The 22,792-nt window shown below is 37.3% G+C and overlaps 1 protein-coding gene across 9 annotated transcripts in view; it reads left to right on the top strand.

The window, feature by feature from the left end:
- TCF12 (transcription factor 12) overlaps positions 1 to 22,792 on the top strand; it is a 381,043-nt gene that overhangs the window by 259,311 nt on the left and 98,940 nt on the right. For 8 of the 9 annotated variants that reach the window (XM_033189989.1, XM_033189988.1, XM_033189987.1 and 5 more), the window contains one exon: positions 22,282 to 22,417. In XM_033189989.1, the coding sequence (XP_033045880.1) occupies positions 22,282 to 22,417 (136 nt within the window). Of the gene's footprint in view, positions 1 to 3,992; positions 4,004 to 6,571; positions 6,578 to 22,281; positions 22,418 to 22,792 lie in introns of those variants that run through there. The other variant, XM_033189997.1, reaches the window with a different exon arrangement.

Genomic DNA, 22,792 nt, shown 5'->3' with positions numbered 1-22,792 from the left:
AGGTTACATATCTAGCAAGTGGGAAACATAAACTCATGCTTGAGTGTTTTGGCTATATGACTATACTTCCGCACAGGAATCCCTCAGATTTCAACTCTGTGCCTTTATTACCTTCCTTCATTTTAATTTGTTTGAGAAGGAGATAGGGAATTTTTTTTTTTTTTTTTTTTTTTTTTGAGACATGGTTTCACTCTGTCACCCAGGCTGGAGTACAGTGGCGCTCACAAGACCTCCTGGGCTCAAGGGATATAAGGTTTAGTCAAGAGACCTAGGTTCAAGTCTCATCTCTGCATTGATTTCTTCATCTGAAAGATAAGATAAGCAGTTTCTGCTTCCACCTACGTAGTAGGTCTCTGAAAGTTAAAGTGTATGGGCTTGTGAAAACATTTCAAAAAATAAATACATAATATTAAATTTCTAAATTCATGTGGCCCACATAACAAAAGGTAATTTGGGTCTTCATATACCTCCCTGAGTAGCTGGGACTACAGGCATGCACCCGCCATGCCCTGCTAATTTTTCTGTATTTTCTTTCTTAGAGATGGGGTCTCACTATGTTGCCCACGCTGGTCTCAAATTCCTAGGCTCAAGTAATTTTCCTGCCTCATCCTGACAAAGTGCTGTGATTACGGACAAGAGCCACCACTCCCAGAGGGAATTTAAATTTTTAACGAATGTCCAGGTGATTTTGATTCACATGGACTAGAGTTCATGCTTTGAGAAACCCAACTCCTCTGTACATGCCATCTCCTCTGTATAAGCCAATAGGAGTTATCCTTAGAGGAAACTATATGATTGCTGTTTGACAAACAGTCTATAAATATTTTGGAGAGATGAGGAAGGCCTATGGAAAAGAGAAGAACAAGGCTACTAGAATGTTTGATACAAAATAACAATATTGCTATATATAAGATTTAAGGATATTCAAATGACAGAAAGATACCTTTTTTTTTTTTTTTAAGAATTCGTAGAAGCAATTTGTGAGCCCCAGAGAGGAAGCCTAAAATTCAGCAGAGTGGAAAGATTATTCTGCAGCAAGGACAAACTATTCAAAGAAAAACATGTATTCCAAACAGTGTTTATTATAATGAGTCAGAGGAGGGACAAAAATACACTTTAACGCTGCCATTTTGTGTTACCTATTCACAAGCGACAAAAGCAAATCCAAGGAAATACAAATAGTGACTCCAAAATGATACCCAAACACCACGTTGAAACCATTTTTCTTCAACAGAATCCCCCAAGGGGCATTAACTCTGCTATTAATGTACATAAAATGCTGCTGACATACTGCAAAATTCAGACTAATTTAATAATGCCTGATGGGCCTTACTTCATGTTAAGATGATGTAATAATATGTTGCTAAATGAGTGTCCTCATATTACATTCACAGCAATCACATTAACTGATGAGCCATTAAAAAGAAACTCACGTCACAGTATTACTGGAAACACTGATAGATCATTCTGCAATTAAATTTTTTTATTGATCAAACACAGAGCATAGAAGCCGGCGTCTTTATTAACAATAGATATATTACTTTAAAAACTACCAGTTAAGTGAAAAATCCTTTATCAGTATAACAAAGTTTTTCATTTATCTCTCTTAAGCACATATTTATTCAAGTAGTTTGATAAGTTTTTCTCTAAGTATTTAAATGTAGAAGATGGCAGGGTCTTGGTTTTTTTCAGAAAGTGTGAAGTTTCATCTGAGTTCAGATATTACACCCTTGAGAAAATGACAACTTTAAAAACTACCTTACTTAACTCTTAGTTGTTTGGAAATAAGCTTATACCATTTGGTTTTTCCTTGTTCTTTTTTCCTGTTATACCCAGTATCATATACAGACATTTATAATAGTAAAATAATAAAAGAGTTGATACATCAGAAAGACATAACAATGATAAATATGTATACACCTAATAAGAAAGCTTCAAAACAAATGCAGCAAAACAAAAATTGATAAAATTAAACAGAAAGATAAACAAATTGACAATCATACTTGAAAAATTGAATACTGGCCGGGCGCGGTGGCTCAAGCCTGTAATCCCAGCACTTTGGGAGGCTGAGACGGGCGGATCACGAGGTCAGGAGATCGAGACCATCCTGGCTAACACGGTGAAACCCCGTCTCTACTAAAATATACAAAAAAAAACTAGCCGGGCGAGGTGGCAGGCGCCTGTAGTCCCAGCTACTTGGGAGGCTGAGGCAGGAGAATGGCGTGAACCCGGGAGGCGGAGCTTGCAGTGAGCTGAGATCCGGCCACTGCACTCCAGCCTGGGCGACAGAGCGAGACTCCGTCTCAAAAAAAAAAAAAGAAAAATTGAATACTTCTGTCTTAGCAGTTTGCAGAATAACTAGACAAAAAACTTAGTATAAGATGTAGAACAAAATTAACTAGTTATCGACAACCTTGACCTAAATGATATGTATAGAACTCTGCATACAACAACTGAAGAACATAAATTCCTTTCAGGGGCACACATTACACTAACAGGCTGGAATCATATGCTGGTCCATAAAACTCGTGTCAGTAAATTGGAAAGGTTTGAAACCATACCAAGTATGTTCTTTGGACACAAAAGACTTAAATAAGAAGTCTGATCAGAACTCAGGGACACAAAGAGGGGAACTATAGACACTGGGGCCTCCTTGTAGGTGGAGGGTAGGAGGAAGGAGAGGATCAGAAAAAATAACTGTTGGGTGCTAGGCTTACTTCTTGGGTGATGAAATAACCTGTACAACAACCCCCCCACCCCAACACGAGTTTACCTATATAATAAGCCTGAACATGTACCCCTGAATATAAAATAAAAGTTTAATAAAAAGCAAAGTTATATTAGAAGTCAACAAGACTGGGTGTGGTGACTCATGCCTGTAACCCCAGCCCTTTGGAAGGCAGATTCAGGAGAATCACTTGAGCTCAGGAGTTCAAGACCAGACTGAGCAACATAGTTAGACTCTGTCTCTACTAAAATTAAAAAGAAAAAAAAAAAAAAAAGAAAACTAGTCAGGTGTGGTGTCAGGAGGCTGAGGCAGGAGGATTGCTTGAGCCCAGGAGTTCAAGGCTGCAGTGAGCAGTTATTGCACTCCTGCACTCCAGCCTGGGCAACAGAGCAAGACTCTATCTCAAAAAGCAATGTCAGTAAGATATCTAGAAAAACACCAAATGTTCAGAAGTTAAGCAACATGTTTAAATGACCCATCATTTTAAAAAGAAACCACAGGAAATTCAGAAGGTATTTCTAACTGAATAATAATGAAAATATGATAACAAAACATGTTGGTGCAGTTAAACGAGTGCCTGGAAGGAAAATGTACCTTTGAATGCTTATATTAGAAAAGATGTACAGTGAATGACCTAGGTTCTACCCTAAGAACTTAGCTAGAAAAAGAAGCACAAAGTAAACCCAAAATAAATAGAAAGAAGGAAATACTACAAGTAAGAGCAGAAATCAATGTAATAGAAAAAACTAACAAAATCAAAATTTGGCTATTTGAAATAAATCATAAGGTTAACTCCTAGCTAGATCAGTTAACGAGGAGAAGGGAACAAGAACACAAATTATCAGTACCAGGAATGAAAGAGAGGTTACTGCTATGAATCATATATACATTAAGAATATAATAAACATTATAACTTAATTCAGTAAATTTGACAACTTGGATTAAATAAATGAATTTCTTGGAAAATACTTACCAAAAGGAGACAAATTGAAACAAAATCTGAATAGATGTTTATCTTTTTTTTTTTTTTTTGAGATGGAGTCTCGTTCTGTTGCCCAGGCTGGAGTGAAGTGGCGCTATCTCGGCTCACTACATCCTCTGCCTCCTGGGTTCAGGCAATTCTCCTGCCTCAGCCTCCCCAGTAGCTGGGACTATAGGTGCCTGCCACCACGCCCAGCTAATTTTTGTATTTTCACCATATTGGCCAGGCGGATCTCAAACTCCTGATCTTATGATCCCCCCGCCTCGGCCTCCCAAAGTTCTGGGATTACAGGCGTGAGCCACTGCACCCAGCCTGAATATCTGTTAATGAAAGTAAATTCATGTCAAAAACCTTCCCACAAAGAAAGCATAAGTGTCATATGGCTTCTTTCAAATGATTAATTCTTTCAAATGCTTAGGAAAAAGATAATACCAATCTTATACAAGTTAGTTTAGAAAACAGGAGGAGTGAACATTTCTCAGCTCTTTTTATCAGGTGAGCAACATCCTGGCAATACTCAAACAACACGTGCGGTTTGTATCAGAAGTGAAAGTTTGGTTTAAGATTTGAAAATCCATGTATTTAGTTCACCACATTATAACAGAATCAAGAAGAAAAACAGTATGATCATTTCTATAGATACAGAAAAGATGTTTGACAAAATTGAATACTCATGATAAAATCTCTCAGCCAGCTAATAGAAGGTAGCTTCCTCAATTTGATAAAAGACAAACATGGAAAAATATATGGCTAACAGCATATTTAGTGATAAAAGACTAAATGCTTTCCACCTAATGTCAGCATCAAGGTAAGAATTTTTGTTCTCTTTGGGAGGCCGAGATGGGCGGATTACGAGGTCAGGAGATCGAGACCATCTTGGCTAACACGGTGAAACCCCATCTCTACTAAAAATACAAAAAATTAGCCTGGCATGGTGGCGGGTGCCTGTAGTCCCAGCTACTTGGGAGGCTGAGGCAGGAGAATGGCATGAACCCGGGAAGCGGAGGTTGCAGTGAGCCGAGATCACGCCAGGTTGCAGTGAGCCGAGATTGCGCCATTGCACTCCAGCCTGGGCAAAAGAGCTAGACTCCGTCTCAAAAAAAAAAAAAAAAAAAGAATTTTTGTTCTCACCATTTTATGTTTTGGCCAGTGTATGAAGACAAGAAAGAAGGTCATAGAAATTGGAAAGGAATAAGTTGAATTTGCTGATGACATGTTTGTGTACATAGGAAATCCTAAGGAATCATCAAGAAAACTTCTAAAAATAAATAGTACTTTTAGCTGTATCATAGGATACAAAGTGAATCTAAAAAATTAATTGTATTTCTGTACACTAGCAGTGAAAATTAGAAAATAAAATTAACAGAATAGTACTGCGTATAGTAGTATCCAAAAGCATGAAATACTGAGGGAAAAATGTAACAGAAGATGGCAAAGCGTCAACAGTGAAAACATCTGTTGGAAGGCTTACTGTCACTTACATGTTAGTTCGTCCTGAATTGGGTTATAGATTTCAAGGCCAGCCTGGGCAACATAGCAAGACCCTGTCTCTTTAGGGGAAGAAAACAAAACAAAAACTAAAGACTTCTGCTTTTCAAAAGACATAGGTTGAAAAAAAATACATCGGCAAGCCACAGTCCAGAAGTCCAGTATTTGCAAAACGTATGTTTAACAAAGGACTGATATCCAGGATATATAAAGCGTTCCAGGCTGAGGCAGGAGGATTGTTTGAGGCCAGGAGTTCAAATTGCCTGGATAACTTAGCAAGATTCCTATCTCTACAAAAAAAAAAAATTGAAAATTAACTGCAGGTGGTAATGTGCACCTGTAGTCCTAGTTACTCAGGAAGCTGATCACTCAAGTGATTGAGGGGGATCGCTTGAGCCCAGGAGTTTGAGGTTACAATGAGCCATGATCATGCTGCTTCACTCCAGCCTGGGTGGCAGAGCGAGATCTTTTCTCTTAAAAAAAAAGGGATTTCTACAACTCTGTAAGGTTACCTAAGGCTTCTACAGTTTTTCTCTTCATGACAGGAAATTTAAGTACAGTGAATTAACAAGTTTCCAGTCCCTTCTAGACTTTTGTTCTATGGTAATGTCAAGAACAAGGTCATTTCTGCTTTGTAACATGATTACACTGGCCTGCTGTTTCTCCAAGAGGATTAATTAAAACTAGTTGTTTTAAACTGCAATTTTGATCTTTATGTAACAACAAACCTAATAGTAGCCTCAGTCTTGGACAGAATTATTAGAAACATAATATTTAGAACAAGAAAGTTGGTACTATATTCTATTCTGAGCAAACGTGTTTCAGAACAGGCATACGTAAACCAACTCATTCAGAGAACTAAGAAGTTAGTTACTCAAGTAACATGAAGGGTATCTTTTAAGTTTTTGAAGCATAATTCAACTTTTCTGTAACTTTGAAGGTTAAAAAGTTGGACAATGGGTAGAAATTAAGCGTTCCAGATTTCAGCTTAATTTTAAAAAGAAATATTATCATGTGTTGAGCTGTTAATGGGGTAGAATATTAAACCTTGGTAGATAAATGACTTTCCTCTCACTGGATGTTTCCAAGCAGAGGGTACACATCCACTTTACTGGTATTTTATAATAGAGAGATTACAGTACCTGTTGTTCGATTGAAATAAAAGACCTTAAAAGGGGCATGGTGTTGCATGCCTGTATTCCCACTCCTCTGGAGGTGGAGGCAGGAGGATTATTTGAGCCCAGGAGTTCAAGGTTACAATGAGCTATAATCACACCATTGCATTCCAGCCTAGGTGACAAAATGAAATCCTGTCTCTAAAGAAAAAGAAGTAGAAGACCTTAAAATGTTCCTCAATTCCATGAACTCTCTAGTGACAAGTAAAAGGCTTTCCAAATGGTATTGATGATCCATCTGAGGTTGGTGACCAGAAATTACTGTTGACACTAACCTATATGGTTGTGTATGTGCTTCAACTTTTATTCTAATACTACCCAGCAAACTACATGTGTAAGCACAGTCAGCAAATGGTTGAATCAATATAGTGATCGGGATTGCAGGCCAGTTAGATAGGTTAGCAATGATGATACTACGTAATAACTAGCATGTATCAGTCACTTGACCCTATAAGCATAATTTCATTTAGTCCCCACATACTCAAATGGTGGTATTGTTGCTGCTGTTGCATCAGTTATTATTATTCCTCCCATTTGATTGCTGAGGAACCTGAAGCCTCAAGAAGTTATATAATTTTCCCAAGATTTCATAACTGGTCAATATTAGAAGGATAGGAGAATTGATGTAGTGATAAGAGAATGGTTAAAGTAATAGACCAGATTTCAAAGGAAGGAAATGAAGCCATGATTAAACTTTGTGACTGGAAAAAAGGTCAAGATATTGGTTGTTATGCAGTGAAAGAACACGTGCAGTAAGTAATAAGAGAATAATGGCTCTATAAGAACAGGAGGTTATGTCAAAGAGTTGAATATTGGACTTGCAGATTTCACAAGTCAAGTGGTTTCCAGGGCTAACAATCTAGTCCTCCTTTGGGGAGTAGATTGGTGATTTAGGGAATTGTTGGAGTCATGAAGATTAAGAAAACATAAGACTAGCTCTTGGATTGATGTGAAAGCTATCCAGAGATGATTGACTCATAAGGTAGCATGTGAAAGGGACATACATGCACACTAGTCGGCACACAGTAGGCACTGAGAAAATGTTGTTTGAATCTGAACCATGTAATCTAGGAAAGAGCGTATAAGTAAGGCTCACAAGCCATCAGCTGCCTGCGAAGTGATCTGCGTTTCCTGGGTTTTTTGGAACATAGTTGTTTTGTGGAAACAAAGTCTAATCTTGGAGTATCAGGCAAGAGACACTTTTTTTTTTTTTTTTTTTTTTGAGATGGAGTCTCGCTCTTGTCGCCCAGGCTGAAGTGCAATGACATGATCTCAGCTCCCTGCAACCTCTGCCTCCCAGGTTTAAGCAATTCTGCCACAGCCTCCTGAGTAGCTGGGATTACAGGCTCCCCCCACCACACCTGGATAACTTTTTGTGTTTTCAGTAGAGACGGGGTTTCGCCATGTTGGCCAGGCTGCTCTCGAACTCCTGACCTCAGGTGATCCACCTGCCTCAGCCTACCAAAGTGTTGGAATTACAGGCATGAGCCACCGTGCCCAGTCAGTAGACACTTGTAGTGTCCTATTTTTGTTAAAATGCCAGAGAAAGAGAGTGTTGGATTATGCAGGGCTTACTTGGCAGGGAAAAAGCCTCATTCATTCTTTTATTTTTATCTTATTTAGTTATTTATTTATTTTGTGAAACAGGGTCTCACTCTGTCACCCAGGGTGGAGTGCAGTGGTGTGATCACAGCTTGCTGCAGCCTCGACCTGCCAGGTTTGGGTAATTCACTTCAGCCTCCTGGGACTACAGGCATGTGCCACCACAGTCGGCTAATTTTTATATTTTTTAGGTAGAGACGGGGTTTTGCCATGTTTCCCAGGCTGCATTCATTGTTTCTTTGTTTCTGTTCTCTCCATGAAAATTGATGGTTATACTTTTGATGATACTTAGTGCTCTTTGGAAGCAGTTTCAGAAAGTCCATTTATTCTTTCATAAACTTATTTCAGGAGAAAAGAGCCTATTAAATAATGGGTAGAGATTTGATGCCATCTCAAAACAGAAAAAAGAGGTGACCACATACTGGCTATTACATGATAAAGGATTATTGTCAGTTTTGGAGCGTGTAACAAGGGGTAGGAGATGGCAGAACAAATGAAGCAGGAACAACAGAATGTTGACAGCTAGCTGTCAAAGCTGGTTGACAGCTGTCAAAGCTGGATGATACAATTAACGTGAAGGTTAATTGTACTTTTTTTCCCTACTTTTGTGTATATGAAATTTTCTAAACTAAAAAGTTTAATGTTTTGAAGATGTCCAGTGTGTAATTTTCAGTTTATGAAGTACTGCATGCCTAACTATATGCCTAATACTATATTGGGGTTTATTTACTCTTAATTATACTTACGAAAATGCAAGGAATTGAGAAGAGAGCATACTTAGTTGTTCCATGTTAAAGCTAGTATTAAAGAGAAAAAGAGTGACTTCAAAGTATTAGAACTCTTCTGAAAATAGTAGGACTACATAACACCATTTCCACAAATACCAAAGAGAAATAAGATTTCATCTCCTGTTCTTCTAATGTTAGTACCTCACAGAGCTGGCTTTTTTGTATTCATTAAAGAAAAGCCGCAAAGGCATACTGGTAACACATAGGAAAACATTCAGTTATCCCTTTTTAATAAGAGAGTAATAAATTCAGACATTCAGAAAAACTCACTTTGAAGTAGACATACTTAGAATATGCTCACTACTAACCTCATAAGACTCTGCTTTCAAAAAATCTCCTATAGCATTTTTGGAAGTTGAACTTTTTATGGAAGCCTATACATTCCTAAAGGAAAGTCATTCTTATTGCATATATGTAATTATTTAAATATTGGATATATTAAAATGACATTTAGCTTGTTCTCTTCGTATTTCTTTTATTTCTAAGAAGTCTGTCTTTAGTGATATACATCCCGGATCGCTGTACTGTGATATCTTCTTTTTGGCTGATTAAAGATTTGGGAGGGAAGTTGAGAAAAAAAAAATTAGTGAAAAAGAAAAATTAAGATGGTAAAATTTCCTATTGCGACTCATAATTGAAGATTAGGAAACAAACTGCTAGATTATCACGTTTTAGCACTGTAATATTACATGCGTAGTTTGTTTTCTTTTTTTTTTTTTTTTTTTTTGTTTGAGACAGAGTCTCACTCTGTCGCCCAGGCTGGAGTGCAGTGGCTGGATCTCAGCTCACTACAAGCTCTGCTTCCCGGGTTTATGCCATTCTCCTGCCTCAGCCTCCCGGTAGCTAGGACTACAGGCGCCTGCCACCTCGCCCGGCTAGATTTTTGTATTTTTTAGTAGAGACGGGGTTTCACCGTGTTAGCCAGGATGGTCTCGATCTCCTGACCTCGTGATCCGCCCGTCTCGGCCTCCCAAAGTGCTGGGATTATAGGCTTGAGCCACTGCGCCCAGCGTTTGTTTTCTTTTTTTAAGCTAGAAAGATGGGGCTGATTGACTAGGCACAGGACTCATGCCTATAATCCCATCGCTTTGGGAGGCTGAGGTAGGCGAATCACTAGGTCAGGAGTTCAAGACCAGCCTGGCCAGCATGGTGAAACCCCATCTCTACTAGAAATACAAAAAAAATTTAGCCAAGCGTGATGGTGCACACCTGTAGTCCCAGCTACTCGGGAGGCTGAGACAGGAGAATTGCTTGAACCCAGGGGGCAGAGGCTGCAGTGAGCAGGAGAATTGCTTGAACCCAGGAGGCAGAGGCTGCAGTGAGTCAAGATCGTGCCATTGCACTCCATCCTGGACAACAGAGCAAAACTCTGTCGCAAAAAAAAAAAAACAATTTTTTTTAAAGATTGGGCTGATTTCGTTCACAGGATACATTTGATGGATGACTGTCATTATCTTCTCAAACTTGCATGATACTTTAAGTATAGACAATGTTAAGTTTTCAAGAGGCTATGTTGAGATTATAAGATTTGGGATTTGTAAAAGAACCAATGTAACAGTTGGCTAGTGGTGGCTGGTGGTTTTTTATTGACCTAGGAAAGGATTAGAAGCATCTCAGGTTTTCTTTCACTTTTGTTTTTCTGTTTCCCCCCTCATTCCTCCTGCAAATTAATATATTGTCCAAAGTGTTAGTAATGACTTAGAACTATTCAGGTTGCACAAAGCATTTAATGAAATCTTGTCTTAGACAAAACACTAGAGAGGATCATAATTAATGTCTCATTTTCTGCCAGTTGCTATTGATTACTCATTCAAGATCCCTTTGTTCTCAGAATGATAACTGTAGTTTGCATCCCTATCTAATGAGATTCTCAGGATAGAATTCTTTAACAACATGCTGCTAATTGCAAACATATCCCTGAAATTTCAATGTAAATGAATTTGCATCATAATACAATTATTTCACAAATGGCGATATTTTCCAAATTTGAAATGTGTTAGTTTTTTTAATCATTTGTAGAAAGTTAACAAAGACTGAAATATTATTAAAGCCCAACATTTATTTTTTGCCCTGAGTTCCCCTCACCCTTCAATTTTGATTTAATAATGGCTTGGGGTAAGAGGCTTCTTTATCATTCTTGGGTTACTCTGTCATAATCTCTGAAACTTCAAATGAATTTACAGCTAAAACACAGTGATTTTTCAAAATTAGAACAACTGCAAATATGGTAATACTGTAATAATTCTGCTCTTAGAACAATTTTGTTTCTTGATCCCTCAGTGACAAAAGAAACGTGGTACTATAGCATAAAGAATCTGTGAAATCTTAACAGTTTATGTATTCTGTTATAATTGTGCTTTATACCTTTCTATTCCTTTAATTTCCGCATACTCCCTCCCCAAAAAGATGAATCTTTTGAACAGCTGCTTGCCTTTATATATTTAAAACTGCATACCATTTCAGGGGTATAAGATAGGCTTGAAATTAAGGAAGTCTGTAGAATTCTTTAATAACACAGCAGAGGTCCGGTGAATTCATACCAATATTTTAAATTTTTTGAGATATGTGAGTATAACATCTTAGGTACTCTCCATCTAATTTTCTTAAATAAATTAATAGGTTAGTACTTCTAAATCTTAAATCATAAAATGATGCTAATAATTTTTGACCTAGGGTTAATTAGGCCCTTATTTGATATGAAGTTATGAGTGGCTTGGCGTTTAAGCCAAGCCATTTAACAAAACTCAGTTCTGAGAAAGCAAGCCTGTTTTTCAACACTTAATTTTCCCTTTCTGTTTTTGTTTGTTTGTTTGTTTGTTTTTTATTTTTTGGTCTCACTGTGTTGCCCCGACTGGCCTCAAACTTTGAGGCTTAAGCAGTCCTCCTGCCTCACCCTCCCAAGTAGCTGTAACTACAGGTGCATACCACTGTGCCTAGTTTATTTTCCCTTTTGAGAATAAAGACTATCCAAATTATTGCAGTATAATTCTGAATCCTCCTAGCTTACTGAACAGCACCATTTTACATAGGATATTCTTCCATCTTCCTACAAAATCATATTTAGAGTACCTTCTAATATAATTAACAAGAGTTCCCATTAATAAAGGATGTTGGCCAAGTCTACCTACTACTTTATTCCTTTAATTTACTTTTTGTTCATTATCACCACCAAGTCTTAACACTCATCAAGTTCACATCTGGAAATTAGGCTATTTCTTACAGATGAAAAGGGAGAAAAAACTTAAAATATATGTATCACATAGGCTGTTACAGTTCCTTAGTTTTAAAAATTGGAAATTTTGTTCACAGGCTAGAGGTGTGTCATATGTAATTCAAAATATAACTTACTTATTGTAGATTTTATCACATAATCTAGGCCAGTCATCTAGGCTGCATTAGTGTTTTAGGAGATAACCTTTTATTAATTATTCTCTAGTATTGATGTATTTTTCACAGAGAATATATATATCTAAAATATAGAGATAGTCATCTAGACTATCTTTTATAGTCTAGATGACTATCTCTATATTTTAGATATATATATCTTTCTATAAAAGATAGTCTAGATGACTGTAAAAAAGATTATTTTCCAAAAATATGTTAAGAAATTCATACTATGTAATTTCAGAATACTAATTCTCTCTTGGATAAGATAGCTTGGCGCAATAAAACTGCTTTGCCTAGTTCTGTATCCTCTGGGATATTTCTGTATTCTTTTTGCCAGAGATACCTCCAGGACAAGATCAGTAGTAATCAATAATGCTTCTCATTTATTTCAGGAAGACAGAAAAATCAATAATATGAGCTGATATCTAATTTTATTTTAGGAAAAGAAAAAATAGTTTATGTGCGTTTTAGTGTTGCCTAAATGTTTGAAGAATCAAATAAAGAAAAATATATTATTTTCTTAGTGTTGGAATATCAAAATCTTAGGCTTTTATAGTTTAGCACTTGATTTTTTAATTGTATTTTTTCCTTGGTTTGTTGAATATTATTTTGTAGATTGTCAAGGCCTTGTGGAGAAATTTTTTTCTTAAACTTTTTGTATTTCTTAGAGTACTGAATGATTCGTTTTAATTAACACGATAAAATATGGTTTTGTATTCTTAAAAAGAAACAATTTTTTCTATATTTACTTTGCCTAATCATATGGATCACGATACAGATTAAACAAAAGAAAATGGTTATTTCTGTTGATTAGGACAGCTGAGTGAAGTGTAACCTTTGCATGTTTTTTGGCATTAGTATTCACTATGGAACAAGAAGGCAGGGCTTTTCCTAACCACATATCCAGATTTGTCTATAGTAAGGAAAAAGGTTTATCAACACTAAAACTGGTAACAAGTAAGCTTGTTTTTTCCTTAAAAAATATTTGTTGTCGTTTTTTCTTTCTTTAGTATTGCATAGATAAAAAATCTGCCAATATGTGTTCTGTAGGCATCTCAGCCTTAGGATTTTAATCCACAAGTTCATTTATAAATCACTTACTTGTTTTCAAGTTAACAATCTTAAAAATGATACATGTTCCCGAGTTACTATAGAAGTCTTGTTGTATTGAGGAAAGAGCTTTCTGAGCAGACCTAGATTCAAATTAGGGTTTCACTACTTGTTATCATTGTGATATATGAAATCTATATAATGCTTAAGATTGCTGTAAATCCTAAATGAGATGGTACATTTGAAAGTGAACTAGGGAGTCCTCAATATTTTATTCTTCTTTAGTCCAACTTTTTATTTTGAAAAGTTACCAACCCACAGAAAAGGTTGAAGAATAATGCAATGAACATCTGTGTGCTCTTCATCAAGAGACATCAGTTAACATTTCACCACATTTGTGTATACACATTCCTTTTCTTTCTACTCATTCTGCGTGTATGAATATATGTTTGTGTGCTGCATGTGATTTTATATACACGAACGCACACACTTCTGCTAAATCATTTGAGAATGAGTTGATATTTTCCTATTTATTCTTGATCTTAATTGATATTGCTTGAATCTGTCACACCCTCTTTGGATTTAGCATCTGTCAATCCTCTCTAGGGATCTGTCATTTCTGCCCCATTCTCTTGCCTGTTTCCAACATCCTTTCTTACCATAGCCACTGGGAGTTGTAACCCAGTCAGCTTGGACTCAGGGCAGACAAGATTGCCTGAAATCTCAGATCTCTTACTTAAGACAAAATGTTTATGCCCAGGAAACAGAATAAAAATATTCATCTTATTTATTTTGTAATATTTAGAATGTAGTGAGTTAATGGAGAAAGAAAAAAATGAAACTGAGTTTTTTGTATTAACTAGAGCCAATAACTGTGCTGTATACTTTTACTTTTAGGCCTTGTTTACTTCCCCCAGCAACCTCATGAGCTATTTGTAGAAGAGGGAAACAGACTCATTAATGTTAGATAATTTGCCCAAGATTACCAGTCAGGATTTGATCTCAGGATACCTAACTCCAAAAGCAGTGCTGTTTCCAGAACATCAGTATTTGTGTAGACTTGCAGTCTACTTTTAGAAATATAGGAAATACACTTCTTTTCATCATTTAGATTATTTCGTTCCTCTCTTAGCCCTTTTTATGACTACTGATTGATTTCTTTGACAAAATAGCTCACTGGCTAACTTTTACTCATCTGAAATTTTGTCTTTACCTTATTAAGCAAACAGACTTATCTTCACCACCCTGCAGACTTAGTCCTTTGTCCCTCCTCCGACGTATTAGATTAGCAGCCAAAAAAAAAAGTTCCAAAAAGGACCAGATAACAAATATTTTAGGTTTTAACAGACCATACTTTTTCTGTTGCAACACTGAACTTTTACACCATTGCATGAAAACAGCCATAGCCAATACATAAATGAATTGTGTTTCATTTGAGACTATATTTCAAGAAAAGTATTTTCAAAAACAGACCCACTTTCTCCTCTAAGCTCTGGGTTTTTTTGACCCCTAATGTAAATCATTGTCTTATATTCCCGTAAGAATTTGTATGGCAGGGAATGTTAGTGTAAGGGACACTGTTGAGAGATATACACATGTCCCTCCTTCTGATATATTTTTGTGTATGTTATGACCAGCTTCATATGTGTCTTTCACATGAGAAAATGCAAATGAAGTAATAAATGCAGCAGGTACCTCAAAACATATCAATGGAAGTCAGTTTGGCACTGAGCAGGAAAAATCCTGTTGAAATACCAATGATTTTTAAAGGAAAACTTCAAGGTACTTGACCCTGCCCTTAAGCATGTGGTAATAATAATGTTCCATCTAGTGTACTACGAGCCATATTCTGATCTTGCCTTTGAAGCAGTGTTGAATGTGCCCTGCCTGGGCAAAATGAAAGAAAGAAATTCAAAACAGACGTGACAATGGAAATTTCAGTATAATATCTATGGGAGATTTAATGATTTCTAGGTCATACTACTCTCAGACAGATAACACCATCAGAAAATTCATAGCTGATGGTCTGTCATATAAATAGAATACATATATGCCTATTGCTTGTATTTATATTGATAATTTTCTTCTTTTGATCGTTTCTTCTGGAGGTTATTATTTTAATGGAGACTATTTCTCTTTTAGGTCAGATAATCACATCTTTCTCTCCCATTGTATCAAATGTTGTATCTATTGGAATTTGTACAATTAATGCTAAATAATTATTATTATGTAGTCTTCATATACACATTATATTGCCTGGTAATTGAAATTGTCTTCTCTCTACTTTCCTCCTATATGGGAATGTATCAGCTTTATCTAAAGAAAATTGTACATTTTGAGGAGTCTGCAAAATTACATTCTTAATTATGAGTATTTCTGAAAGATGTGATGAATGACCTTTGGCTGGTTTATTGTTTGCTTCATGCTCCAACATTGTAGAATAAGCTTTAAAGAAACTGAAGCATTAAATGGAAATGAAAAGACATCATAGCAGAACTTAGGAGATGCAACAGAAGCCATAGTCAGAGGGAAATTTATTATTGTAAATACTTACATTTAAGAAGAAGCAAACACCCAAATCAATAACCTAACTTCATACCTTAAGAAACAAGTAAAAGAAGAACAAACTAAATTGAAAACCAGCAGAAGAAAGGAAATAACAAAAGATTAGAACAGAAATAAACAAAATAGAGACAAGAAAGACAATAAAATCAACAAAATCAAAATTATTTCTTTAAAAATATCAACACTGTGACTCACACCTGTAATTCCAGCACTTTGAGAGACCACGGCAGGAGGATCGCTTGAGGCCAGTTCAAGACCAACCAGGGCAACATAGTGAGACCCCATGTCTACAAAACAATTTAAAAATTAGCCAGGTGTGGTGGTGCACATCTAGTCCCAGCTACTCAGGAGACTGAGGTAGGAAGATCACTTGAGCCTGAAAGGTTAAGGCTCCAATGAGCCATGTTTGTGTCACTGCACTCCAGCCTGAGCAACAGAGCAAACTCCTGTCTCAAAAATTAAACAAAAATAAAAGTAAATAAAAAGATCAACAAAATTGACAACCATTTAGCTAGATTGACTAAGAAACAAAAGAGCAGTGTCAAATTACTAAAATCACAAATGAAAATAGAGGACATTACTACTGACTTTACAGAAATAAAAAGGATTGTAAGAGATTACTATGAATAATAGTGTGCTAAAAAAATTAAATAATCTGGATGAAATAGACAAATTCCTAGATGCAAACACACTACCAAAACTGTCTTAAGAAGAAATAGAAAATCTGAAGAGACCTAAAACCAGTAAAGAGATAGAATTAGTAATAAGACTCCTCCCATTAAAGAAAAGTCCAAGGTAGGACCCAGTGGCTCATGCCTGTAATCCTAGCACTTTGGCAGGCTGAGATGAGAGGATCACTTGAGCCCTGGAGTTCAAGACCACCCTGGGCAACGTGGTGAGATCTGATCTCTACAAAACATTTTAAAATTAACTGAGTGTGATGGCATCTGCCTGTAGTCCTAGCTACTCAGGAGACTGAGATGAGAGGATCATGTGAGCCTGGGAGGTCAAGGCTGCAGTGAGCCATGATTGAGCCACGGCACTTCAGCCTGGGCAACAGAGCGAGACCATCTCGAAGAAAAAAAGAAAAGTCCAGGACCAAACAGCTTCACTAGTGAATTCTACCAGTCATTTAAAGAAGAAATAATGTCAGTTCTTCTCAAACACTGCCTAACTAATTCTGTAAAGCCAGCATAATTCTGATATCAAAGTAAGACAGAAATATTACAAGACAAAGGAAATTACAGATCAATATCCTTTTTGAATATAGATGTAAAAATCCTCTACAAAATTACTAGCAGAGTGACTCCAGCAACATATTGAAAATATTGTACATCACAACTAAGGGAGTTTTATTCCAGAAATGCAAGGATAGTTCAGCTTATGAAAATTAATCTGTGTAACTCACCACACTAATAGAAAGAAGGGGGAAAAACCCCATGTGATTGTCTCAATTGATGCCAAAAGAATCTCGGCTGGACATGTTGGCTAACACCAGTAATTCCAACACTTTGGGAGACCAAGGCGGGCAGATCACTTGAGGCCAGGAATTCAAGACCAGCATGGCCAACATGGCGAAACTCTGTCTCTACTAAAAATATAAAAATTAGCCAGGCGTGGTGGCACACATCTGTAATCCCACTCCTTAGGAGGCCAAGGCACAAGAATTGCTTGAACCTGAAGGTGGAGGTGCAATGACCTGAGATCATCCCACTGCACTCCAGCCTGAGTGACAGTAAGACTCTGTCTCAAAAAAAAAAAAAAGCTGACAAAATCCAACACTCTTTCATGATAACATTTAACAAGCTGGAAATAGGAGGGAGGGAGCTTACTCCATTTGGTAAAGGTCATTTACAAAAAACCCAGCGCTAATATACTTGATGGTAACAGTATGAAAACCATCTCCCTAAGATTGGGAGCAAAACAGTATTTTCTACTTTTGCTGCTTGCATTCGTCACTGTACTGGAAATTCTAAACCAGGGGTATCCATTCTTTTGGCTTCCCTGAGCCACATTAAAAGAATTATTGTCTTGGACCACACATCAAATACACTAACACTATGATAGCTGATGAGCAAAAAATAATAATAATAATTGCAAAAAAAAATCTCTTAATGTTTTAAGAAAGTTTACGAATTTGTGTTGAGCCACATTCAAAGCCATCCTGGACCATGTTGGACGAGCTTGTTCTAAACAGATTAGTTGCTGGGCACGGTGGCTCAGGCCTGTAATCCTAGCACTTTGGGAGGCTGAGGGGGGGCAGATCACAAGGTCAGGAGTTCAAGACCAGCCTGGTCAATATGGTGAAACCCGGTCTCTACGAAAAATACAAAAATTAGCCATATGTGGTGCACGTCTATATTCTTAGGTACTCAGGAGGCTGAGGTGGGAGAATCGCTTGAACCTGCAAGGTGGAGGTTGCAGTGAGCCAAGATTGTGCCGTTGCACTCCAGCCTGGGAGCCTGGACGATAGAATGAGACTCCATCTCAAAAAAGTAAACAGATTAGTTAACCAAGAAAAAGAAATAAAAGGTATCCAAATTGTAAAAGAAGTAAAACTATCCTTATTTGCAGATGATGTGATCTTATATATACAAAATTTTAAGGAATTCACAGTAAAACTATTAGAGCTAATAAGTAAATTTAGTAAAGTTGCAGGATATATAGTTTATTTAGTAATAAATGAAAAATTAAATAACTCCATTTACAATAGTAGTTAAAGGAATCAAATACATAAGAATTAATTTAATTTCTTTAATTTTTTTTCATTTCCCTTGAAAGTCACTAAGATTTAATTTAAACATGAAATATAAATCTTGTACCCTGGAAACTACAAAACACTGCCAGAAAAAATTAAACAAGAAATCTCAAGATCCCAAGTAGCCACAACAATACTGAAAAAGAACGGTGTTGGAGTACTTACCCTTTCCAATTTCAAAACTTACTACAAAGCTACGGTTATTAAAACATAGACCAATGGGATAGAATTGAGAGTCCAGAAGTAAACCTAAACATCTATGGCCAATTGATTTTCAACAAGATACCAAAACTACTGAATAGGGAAATAGTATTATCTTCAATATATGGTTCTGGGATAACTGGATATCCACATGCAAAAGAATGAAGTTGTACTTCTTCATCACAACATATACAGAAATTATAATAATTATCATTATTTTGAGACAGGGTCTCTGTCACCCAGGCTAGAATGCAGTGGCGCTATCATAGCTCAAGCAGCCTTAACCTCCCAGGCGCCAGTGATCTTCCCACCTCAAGCCTCCTGAGTAGCTGGGACTACAGGTACACACCATCACACCTGGCTAATTCTTTTAATTTTTTGTAGAGATGGGACCTCCCTATGTGGCCCAGGCTCGTCTTGAACTCCTGGGCTCAAGAGAGCTTCCTGCCTCAGCCTCCCAAAGTAGTAGGATCACAGGCATGAGCTACCACACCTAGCCCACAGTAATGAACTCAAAATGGATCAAGGACCTGAATATAAGAGCAAAAAACTATAAAATTCTCAGGAGAAAGTCTAGGAGTATATCTTCATGACCTTCAATTTGGCAGTAGATTCTTAGATATGACATCAAAAGAATCAGCAACAATATAAAAAAAAAAACTTCATTAAAATTGGAAACTTCTGTACATCAAAGGACATTATCACGACAGTGAAAAGCCAATCTACAGAATGAGAGAAAATTTTGCAATTCATATATCTGATAAGCCTAGTATCCAGAGTTTATAAAGAACTCTTACAATTCAACAACAAAAAGATAACCCAGTTGGAAAATGGGCAAAGGACTTGACTAGACATTTTTCCAAAGGAGATATTCTGATGTACATCAGGCCCATGAAGACATGTCCAATATCATTAGTCATTAGGGTTATGCAAATCAAAACCACTGCAAATAAGATGCCACTTTGTCGCTCAAGGATAGCTGTAATTTAAAAAGCAAACAGAAACTAGGCAAGGATATGGAGAAATTGGAACCCTTGTACATTGCTAGTACAAATGTAAAATAGTGCAGCCACTGTGGAAAACAGTTTGGCAGTTCCTCAAAAAGTTAAACATAGAATTACACATACGACCCAGCAATTCCACTGCTAGTTATATACCCAAAAGAATTGAAAACAAGTACTCAAATACTTGTACATGAATATACATAGCAGTACTGTTCACAGTAGTTAAAAGCTGGAAACAACTAAAATGTCCATCAGTGGATGAATGGATAAACAGTTTGTAGTATAGCCATATTCAATGGAATATTATCCTAAAAAGGAATGAAGTACTTTGATACATGCTATAATATAGATGAACTTCAAAAATATTCTAAATATAAGAAGTCAGACACAAAAGGCCACATACTGTATGAGTCCAATTGTGTGAAATATCCTGAATAGGCAAATCCATAGAGACAGAAATAGATTAGTGGTTGCCATGGGCTGGAGGAGGCTGGAATGGAGAGTAAGTGCTTAGTGGATATGGAGTTTCCTTTTGGGGTGATGAGACTGTTCTGGAACCTAGAGAGGTGACGGTTGAACAACATTATGAATGTACTAAATGCCACTGATTCAAAACATTCAGTGTTTAACTTTATGTTATATAAATTCCACCTCAACTTTTTAAAAAGCTTAAACACCAAAGAAAAGTCATTTAAATGAGAGTTTTTCTTGACTGTTAGACTGGAGGCAGAGATTGGGCTATTAGGGCTACTGTTCCAAAGTTCTGCTGCCGCTTTTTGACCAGAACTGAGGTTTATTTCTCAGTTCCTTTGTGATACTCGGTGGCTGAAACAACTATTTTTAAGAGTATGGTGATGGCAGTAAGGGTTATTAAATATATGATGGGGGATTCGTAAATGTACCAGAGGAAATCAGTTTTTTTCACTTGAGAGTATCTTCTCAAGTGTATTTCAACCCCCTTTCCTTCTGAGGTCTTCTTTCCCTCTCCTATCTTTCAAATCTTTATGATCCTATTTCATTTCAGCTACCAGAAATCTTGGAGTAAAATTCTGCCAAACTAACCTTATTTGTTTTGTGATAGGGTTACTGTGTTAGTAGGTTAGGGCTGCTGAATCTCTGAATTATAAATGAAGCACTTGACAAAGTCTCATAATGTCACTGTAGCATACCTCAGGGCTCTCTCCTCACCCTTGTCATCCTGATGGGTTTTCTCTTAATCACATTTTCGATGCCTAAGACATTGAAAAGGCTAGCAAATACATTGGTTGACAGACTAAGATCTGCAAAAGATAGGAATGGATGATGGTGATGGACCAAGTATAACAAGATGAATTTTGTCAGAGATAAATGTTAAATCTTATATTTGGGACCGAAAAGCACAAACCAAACAGGTACAACATTGGAGGGACATGACTTAATAGCAGCAGATGCAACGAAATGAAGAACCACATAAGCATGTGATCATTCTTAACCTCTTAATATGAGCTAACATAGATTGCTTAAATATAGTGTTAAAAAGAGATGGTGAGGAGAACTCTCAAACTCATGTCATGAGACACAAATGAAGAAAGCAGGAATGGGCTAGCTGCAGTAGCTCACACCAGTAATCCCAGCTCTTTGTGAGGCCAAGGTGGGAAGATCGTCTGAGCCCAGGAGTTCAAGACCAGCCTGGGCAATATAGGAAGACCCCGTCTCTACAAAAATTTTAAAAATTAGCTGGGTGTGGTGGCACATGCCTGTAGTCCTAGGTGTTTCAGCAGGCTAAGGCAGGAGGATTACTTGAGCCCAGGTTCCAGGCTATAGTAAGCTGTGATCGTGCCGCTGCATTCCAGCCTGGGTGACAGATCATGATCCATCTCTAAAAAGAAAAAAGGAAAGGAAGAAGAACAGAATTTCTGCTGCCATATGTGCTCATGAAAGTATTAAAGACTAGTGACCATTTTTCAAAAATATTGATGATTAAAAAGTGTGATACTACACAGCCACTAAAGTGTCTTTTAACTCTTAGATTGTATGGATCTACATAATTATTAAAAAGCAGATAATGTGGCTGGGCACAGTGGCTCACACCTGTAATTCCAGCACTTTGAGAGGCCGAGGCGGGTGGATCACCTGAGGTCAGGAGTTCGAGACCAGCCTGGCCCACGTGGTGAAACCCCATCTCTACTAAACATACAAAAATTAGTCAGGCATGGCGGTGCACGCCTGTAATCCCAGCTACTCAGGAGGCTGAGGCATGAGAATCGCTTGAATGCGTGAGGCAGAGGTTGCAGTGAGCCGAGATCTCACCACTGCACTCCAGCCCGGGCAAATAAGTGAGACTCCATCTCGGAAAAAAAAGGAAAAAAAGGCAGACAACGTGAGGGTGGAGAAAAAAAGAGAAAGTAGGTATGGGCTGAAAGCAGTGGTCTAATTGAATTCAAAACGTACTTATTCCTTGCGTTCTAAGTTAAGACATTGCTGAAGTTACTTTAAATTCAGAAGTGATGAAATTTTTAGGTTTGGATCAGTATCAGCAGGAAAATAACTTGTTTCCTTGGCCTTATTTTATAGTCTAGTCTCCTGAGACAAGATCTGGGGCTTGGGAGCCCAGCACAGCTATCTTCTTCAGGAAAACCTGGGACAGCATACTATTCATTCTCAGCTACAAGTTCCAGGAGGAGACCACTCCATGACTCTGCAGCACTTGGTGAGTGTATCACACAACAAATCCCATCCCACAAACGTTGTTGTTTTTTCCTCCCATAGTCTGTACTTCTGGCTGTGCTTTTTTTTTTCTCCTGTTTGTTTATTTCAGACAGTTACGCACTCTGTTACCCATGCAGGAATGCAACAGCATAATCTTGGCTTACTGCATTCTCAACCTCCTGTGCTCAAGCCATCCTCCCACCTCAGCCTCCCAAGTAGCTGAGACTATAGGCACGTGCCACTCTGCCTGGCTAGTTTTTTCTTTTTTGTAGAGACAGGGTTTTGCCATGTTGCCCAGGCTGCTCTCGAACTCCTGAGCTCAAGTTATCTGCCCACCTCAGCCTCCCATAGTGCTGGGATTACAGGTGTGAACCAC

The sequence above is a fragment of the Trachypithecus francoisi genome, unplaced genomic scaffold (genome assembly GCF_009764315.1).
Source record: "Trachypithecus francoisi isolate TF-2019V2 unplaced genomic scaffold, Tfra_2.0 Lachesis_group3, whole genome shotgun sequence".
NCBI lineage: Eukaryota > Metazoa > Chordata > Mammalia > Primates > Cercopithecidae > Trachypithecus > Trachypithecus francoisi.
Note: the sequence above shows the minus strand (reverse complement) of the source record. Positions and strands in the feature narration are given on the sequence as shown.